The sequence below is a fragment of the Heteronotia binoei genome, chromosome 15, assembly GCF_032191835.1.
Source record: "Heteronotia binoei isolate CCM8104 ecotype False Entrance Well chromosome 15, APGP_CSIRO_Hbin_v1, whole genome shotgun sequence".
NCBI classification, from domain to species: Eukaryota; Metazoa; Chordata; class Lepidosauria; order Squamata; family Gekkonidae; genus Heteronotia; species Heteronotia binoei.
This window is the reverse complement of record NC_083237.1, coordinates 52,457,796-52,465,070: the sequence shown is the minus strand read 5'-3', so window position 1 is coordinate 52,465,070 and position 7,275 is coordinate 52,457,796. Positions and strand designations below refer to the sequence as shown.

Below are 7,275 nucleotides of genomic sequence, written 5' to 3'. Positions count from 1 at the left end.
AGGCTCTTGCCGGGTTGCCTAAACCTTTTTGGCTTCTGCTCTTCCGCTTCCCTTCTCTTCCAAAAACAAGTGGAGGTCGGAGAGCCTAAAGTGGAAATGGGAGGGTTAATTCTGCTCTTCCTTCAATCGCTTCCCAGTGTCAAAACTCAGATAAAACCTTCCTGCCAGCTTGGGGGGTGGGGGGGGCCTGCTCTCCCTGCCACACCTACGTCAACTTCTGCTCTGGGGTTACGAAGAACTGGGGAGGGTGAATAAATAAATTTGCACGTCACAAAATAAGGGTGTCGTTAAATTAACAGCAGGGGAAAGAGACCAGAAAGCAAGGGGAGAGGGGGAAGAGACGCTTTGCTTTCCTGAAGTTTGAGGTATCAAAGAAAATCCAGGCAGGCATTCCCAGTGGGAGCTCCAGGGGAAGGCTACATCTACAGCCGCTCGTCCCCAATCTGCGAGTCAGGGCTGCTGGCTTGGCCAAACCCTTCTAAGCCTTCCAGCAAGAGCTTCCACAGGGAGCTGCCTAGAGACACTGGTGGAGGCGCAAGGAGGCGGTACGGCGGGGAGCCGAGCGCCCCTCCGAGCCGCCCTTCCGGTGCTGTTGTTCGTTGCCCCCCTGCTGAACAGGAGCTGCCGCGTTTCCCAGTGCGGACGAGGAAGGCCGAGCTTTTGTCGACTCCAGGCTGCTCAGTCCGGAGTCCTTGTTGTCCCTCAGGTGATCTCGGCTTGAGGAATCAAACGGGCAGTCCCCGGGACCCCCCAACACGTGCTGTTCCCTCCACTCGTAATTCAGGTCTTTGAGGCCCCCGGGCACCACCACCGTGTGGCGCCGCCAGCTGTTCTTCTTGCGCCGTGTCTCGGGCGGGTGCTGCTTGCGCATCTGCACGGCCGGCATGTCGTCTGCTGAGCCACGCAGGCGGAGGCGCAGCTGTTCGGCAAGGGAAGGCCGGACATGGGCCTCTGTGGCCTCCATGGGCTGCAGAGACTCTTGGCTGCCCAGAGAGCTGGAGCTTGGGACTTCGGTGCTGCTCTTGGAGGAGCCCTCGCTGTTGCGGCAAGGCCGGGAGAGCTTGCGCCGTGCCAGGGTGTCGCACTGCATGAGGTGGTGGGAGCTGAAAGAGGCCCGGTTGTGAGTCGCTTTGTCAGAGGGAGTAGTCCCGACACCTTCCCCTGACACCACTACCCTGGTCTGTCCCGGCATCCTGGACTGTCCCATCCCGAAACCGTTCTCGGTGTCAGTCTCCACGTGGCTGAACTCACTCCGCTCATCGTCTGCCTCCTCCCCGCGGCTCTCCGCCACTGACTGCACCTCGGAGCACACGCTGCGATCGATGGTGGAAAGGGTGGAGTAGCCGGATACGATGGAGCGGGCATCCGGGCTGCCCCGAGGCGCTGCCCCCTTCCTCTCTTCCGACTCTGCTTCCAACTTGGCAGCGAACTCTGCTCCGTTCTGTGTATCGGGGGTGGAAACTCTGCCCCTGTTGCCCCGCGGTCTCTCCACCTCTCTGAGCTCCTCCTGGGCCTCTTCCTCCTCCTCGGTTCCCTTGGTGGATGGCTTGGCGGCAGACTCGTGCTCAGAATCGTCGTCGGTGCTGCTCCCGAAACGCTTGGCCTCTCTCCGCTTCTTCCTCTTGTGGGCGACAGCTGATATGAAGGAGATGGCGAGCATCTCCTTGTGGCTGTGCTCTTTCCGCGAGCTCCACGAAGCCTGCGGCCAACAACAAAAAGGGAGGAGGGGAGTCACGGACAAGAAAGGAAAGGCACTAACAGGAACCGGTCATGACACCTCGTTTAAATCATGGGTTAACCCTGAAGAACGAACGCGGTGATCCATTTACACGTCAAAGGGCAAAAAGAGACCATTCGATATCCCTTAACTAGGGGCACCCATGGGTGCCACGAAGCCTGCCAACATCTTACCTGGTGCCAGCCATGTGTTTTAGAGAGTACGGCCAAAGCTTCTGATTGGATGGTGGTTTTAGTCTATACCCGTATTTAGTCTGCACCATATCAAGTTACCTGGTAGCAGGTTTAAACAGAAGTAGGGATAGTATACCGGCCAAAGGCAGATAAATGATGATGATATTTACTCTGAATCTCAGAGTCTCAGAGCGGTCACAATCTCCTTTACCTTCCTCCCCCACAACAGACACCCTGTGAGGTGGGTGGGGCTGAGAGGGCTCTCACAGCAGCTGCCCTTTCAAGGACATCTCCTAGGAGAGCTATGGCTGACCCAAGGCAATTCCAGCAGCTGCAAGTGGAGGAGTGGAGAATCAAACCTGGTTCTCCCAGATAAGAATACACACGCTTAACCACTACACCAAACTGGCTCTTGTATATACTAAAAGAAATAGTCTCCATAACTCAGTCTACTTTGGGCCCAACTCTGACGGACAGCAGCTTTCCAGGGTCTCAGGTCAAGATCTTTTATTATATCATCTCCTACCTGATCTTTTTTAAGTGGAGATGCTGAGGACTGAACCTGGGAACTTTCTGCAGTCAAAGCAGGCCCTTTCCCACTGAACTATGGCTCCTCCTCTTCTAACACCCCCCCCCCCCCCCACTTCTGCATCTGGGTACTGAGAGGCTGCAGTGCTGAAGTGGGCAAAGCATTTCCCTCTGGATTTGGGGAAGCAACAACTGAGGGCCCCTGTTCACCTCCCTCCCATTCTCCTCTGCCCAACCTCTCCCCAAAATGGTCTGCCCTCAATACAGGAGGGTTCCCTTACCTTTGATTTAGCTGAGCCACCGTTGGTCGAATCTGCAATCATCACCCAAAAAGGAAAAAAAAAAGAGTAGTGATTAGAGGCAGAGCACAGGTTGTGGGGGGAGGGGGTTTGCACAGCTGCCCAAGGAGGAGACGACAACAAGGTTTCTTTGGCTTCTTGGAGACACTTGGCAAACTCTTCCCAGGGCTGCCCTTTTGTCTTGCCTGTGTGCTTCCCAAGCACTCTGAAATTGCAGACCATCACAGAATCCTAGGATTGGGTCCTAAGGCACCATTCCGCTCATACAGCAGCACTCATCTGACAAAATGGCTTTCCAATCTGCTGAGAAGGGGGACGGAGAGATTAGCTGATCCCAGCTTTCTTCTATCTCTAACTCTCCTTCAGCAAGCTCCCAATTTGCTCCACACACTTTCCAAAGTGTGTCCATAGGGGTCCACTGATTTGGGAGGGGCAAAGAAGTGAAAGGGGGTGGGGCAGAGAAGTTGCTTTCCTCTAGTGTGACTCTGGTGTTGCTCAAGAACCAATCTGCCCCTGGAAAAAGGCACTGGCAGGGGTGGAATTCTAGCAGGAGTTCCTTTGCATATTGAGCCACACACCCCTGATGTTGTCAATCCTCCAAGAGCTTACAAGGCTCTTTTTTGTAAGCTCTTGGAGGATTACCTACAGGGCACGGGGGGGCCTAATATACAAAGGAGCTCCTGCTAGAATTCTACCCCTGGGTACTGGGATATATCTGCAGATTCTGTGCATCTTCCTTTATTTTTCTCTCTCATGCACACACATGGAGTTCATACATATGGTTGCAAATTCTGGTCCTTCTCACCAATGAGACATGTAAAATTTTTGCCCCACTGTGATGTCTCTCTGCTCTCGAGGGAAGGCATCTAGAAACACTGCATTGTGAGATTTAAAAGAAACAGGGGTGGAATTCTAGCAGGAGCTCCTTTGCATATTAGGTCACACACCCCTCATGTAGCCAATCCTCCAAGAGCTTACAAAAAAAGAGCCTTGTAAGCTCCTGGAGGACTGGCTACATCAGGGGTGTGTGGCCTAATATGCAAAGGAGCTCCTGCTAGAATTCCACTCCTGAAAAGAACTATTGGAGACCCCAGATTCAGAGGCTGTCCTAATGGATATTTAGCTAACTCCCCACCGCCCAACCCCAGAACTGAATAATTCAGATGTAGCATTTGGCTGTTGCTGGAGGTATGTATGTGGAGAATTTCAAATGTATGAAGGGACTGTTTAGAACAGTGTAGCTCCAATCAAAGTCCTTTGGAAAGGAAGACAGTCCCCGAATATTGAGATGCAAAGTATTTTGCGAGTAAGTTTGAGCTCCCCTCTCATTAAATGTTTCAAAGAAAGAATGCTGACCTGCCAGTTCACAAATACACCTCCCGGGATTGCAGCAGGTGGCTGAAATCCGTCCCCTGTTTGTCGCTGTTTAAAAGCGGAGAACCCATGAGCACTGCTCCCAACTTCGTGGAAGAGGGATGGGAGTTTTAAAAATGCAATAAGAAATGGAACAGAGTGCTCTGATTTAGTGTCTAAAAGAGGGAATGGGAAACTAGGAGCAAGAAAGGTACTGAGTCGCCCTGAATGGACAGAGTGCCCTGACAACCTCCCACCCACTGGTGCATTCATCCATGCGATACAAACAAAAATGCTTCCAGCCCAGTCAATGGAATGAAGCTGAAGGAAATCTGATGGATGATGTAGATGTACCAGGTACAAGGACAACAGAAGGAAGAAAGGTGAATAGAAAACTTGCAGGCAAAAGAACGTTTGCTCCCGAGAGGTGATTCTCAGGATGACAAAAGCAACATGGTGTCATGGCAGAAGAAGATTGCAGATTTATACCCCGCCCTTCTCCCTGAATCAGAGACTCAGAGCGGCATACAATCTCCTATATCTTCTCCCCCCACAACAGACACCCTGTGAGATGGGTGGGGCTGAGAGGGCTCTCTCAGAAACGGCCCTTTCAAGGACAACTCCTGTGAGAACTATGGCTGACCCAAGGCCATTCCAGCAGCTGTAAGTGGAGGAGTGGGGAATCAAACCTGGTTCTCCCAGATAAGAGTCCTCACACTTAACCACTACAGGGGAAGAAGGTCTATGAGAGCTCTGGCTGACCCAAGGCCATTCCAGCAGGTGCAAGTGGAGGAGTGGGGAATCAAACCCGGTTCTCCCAGATAAGAGTCCGCACACTTAACCACTACAGGGGAAGAAGGTCTATGAGAGCTATGGCTGACCCAAGGCCATTCCAGCAGCTGCAAGTGGAGGAGTGGGGAATCAAGCCTGGTTCTCCCAGATAAGAGTCCACACACTTAACCACTACAGGGGAAGAAGGTCTATGAGAGCTATGGCTGACCCAAGGCCGTTCCAGCAGCTGCAAGTGGAGGAGTGGGGAATCAAACCCGGTTCTCCCAGATAAGAGTCCGCACGGTTAACCACTACACCAAAATGAAAGTTGGACTAGGAGACCCAGGTTCAAGTGCCCACTCTGTCCTGGAAGCTTGTGGGGAGACCTTCCACCAGTCACTCTCCTTCAGCCTAAGCTACCTCACAGGGTTGTTTTTCAGAATAAAACAAGAAAGATAGAACAAAGTACACCATGCTAAGTTCCTTGGATGAAGGAGTGGGGTGTGTGTGTGTATGGGGGAGATGTACTAAACAGCTGTCTTCTTCTGGAGTAATGATTCTCCTGATGGCTATTGGACTACCTCTATATGTATGGTTTCAGTACAACAATCTTCTTCTTCTTGGTATTTTTGTGTTTTATATGTGTGTGTGTGTGCATGCACCTAGTAGTCATGTTGACTTCTGGTGACTGACCCCAACTGGAGGTCTGGAGGATATTCAGGGAGGTGGCTGAATAAAGCCTGCCCCTGCCTCAGGTCTGGTATTTCCAGGAGGTCTCCCACCCAAGTACTTGCCAGAGTCGACCCTGCTTAGCTTCCAAGATCTGATGAGATCGGGCTTGCCTGGGCTATCCAGGTCAGGACTGGGCACAGCAATCTTGACAAAATCCCCAAAGGAACATACGATGCTCTGGGTTTTGGCAATGGCTAGTTCAAGTCAGGTCTACACAACTCTGACCCAAATTCCATCTGCTAGTTTGCTTAGGCAGTTTCCTGAATAAGTCCTGAAGGGAATGCCTTCTGCACACACAGGCATGGAAAACCGCACAATGAATTCCCACCCGCAGGAGCAAGCTCAGAGCAAACGCAGTCTGCAATCATTCACTTAGGGTTGTTCCACCAGGAGGTCTGCATTGTGAGATTTAAAAGAAACAGGGGTGGAATTCTAGCAGGAGCTCCTTTGCATACTAGGCCACACACCCCTGATGTAGCCAATCCTCCAAGAGCTACCAAAAAAGAGCCTTGTAAGCTCTTGGAGGATTGGCTACATCAGAGGTGTGTGGCCTAGTATGCAAAGGAGCTCCTGCTGGAATTCCATACCTGGGTTAGAGTCAGTGATAATAGGAGTACAGATGGGGGGGGGGGAGAACGGGTTATCTGATTTTCCTACCCAACCCTCCAACTCTTTGGTCAGTGATTCTTAAACGGTGGCATGTTAATCACCACAGGTCTGTCATGTGTCCCCCCTCCCCCAATCAGTGGAAACTAACAAAAAAAAAGAGGCTACAACAGTGCTTACTTCAAAGAGCAATGCCAAAGAGAAAAAGTGATTTGGATAGTGTGATCTAAGTCATGGCGATGCAATCCCAGTCATGTGCGTCTGTTAGCGTGCTGCTTGAGTTTTAACAAAATTAAAAGCCAGGCCAGACATTTCCAGCAAAAAAGCAAGAAGCAGTGGCAAAGGGGGTGAGATCCAAGGCAGAGACGGGCATGAGGAAACCCAACAGAGGGTAGCAGCACGAGGTGACAGCCACAGCCCGAGTCCACTCACCGGGTGTTAATTTCTCATCTTTTACAGGGATAGGAAGAAAAGGAGTACAGCCCCAGGCAGGCGGCCTGTGCAAAAGATCCCACCCTCCCTCGCAAATCTGTCACAGCAACAGTGAAACCACACAGACGAGATAATGGATGGCCCCCCCTCAAGGCCCGCACCCTCCAAAATCTGCCCCCCTCCCCAGTGCCCATGTGGAGTTAGTGACCAGTGAGTACGAGAGAGAGAGGATAGGCTGGAAAAGGACATGCTAACTCTGCATTGATTCTGCACTTGATCATTGCTATATACCATGGTGTGTATTTTCAACAGTGAAGCTTCAAATGTTTGGGGGATATTTTTAATAAATATTCAGTAAATATTCAATAATTTAAAAAAAAAACTCCCAAAGTCAATGAGGATCTGCACGAAAATTGCATATTGATATGGTTGCCTATGACAGGAATTTCCTCCCTGTCTATTCCATCCATTAAACTCAGTTTTTGTTTTTTTAAAAAATTAATGTGGGGGGAGGGTATTCTCAACAAACACAGTTCAGTTTTAGCAACTGACCTTAAATGGAGTATGGATCAATTTAAGCACAACAGATTCCTCCCCCCCCCCCCCAAAAAAAGGACAGCAGCCAACATTTTCATCCCCAAAT

At 50.9% G+C, this 7,275-nt stretch overlaps 1 protein-coding gene across 3 annotated transcripts in view; it reads right to left on the bottom strand.

Moving 5' to 3' along the window:
• Window positions 1-276: 276 nt before the first annotated feature.
• ARHGAP23 (Rho GTPase activating protein 23) overlaps window positions 277-7,275 on the bottom strand; it is a 260,033-nt gene continuing 253,034 nt past the window's right edge. For all 3 annotated transcript variants that reach the window (XM_060256177.1, XM_060256176.1, XM_060256174.1), the window contains exons 23-24: window positions 2,721-2,752; window positions 277-1,699 (exon numbers count right to left, since the gene is read on the bottom strand). In XM_060256177.1, the coding sequence (XP_060112160.1) occupies window positions 515-1,699; window positions 2,721-2,752 (1,217 nt within the window). In that variant the 3' untranslated portion in view covers window positions 277-514. The remainder of the gene's footprint in view (window positions 1,700-2,720; window positions 2,753-7,275) is intronic.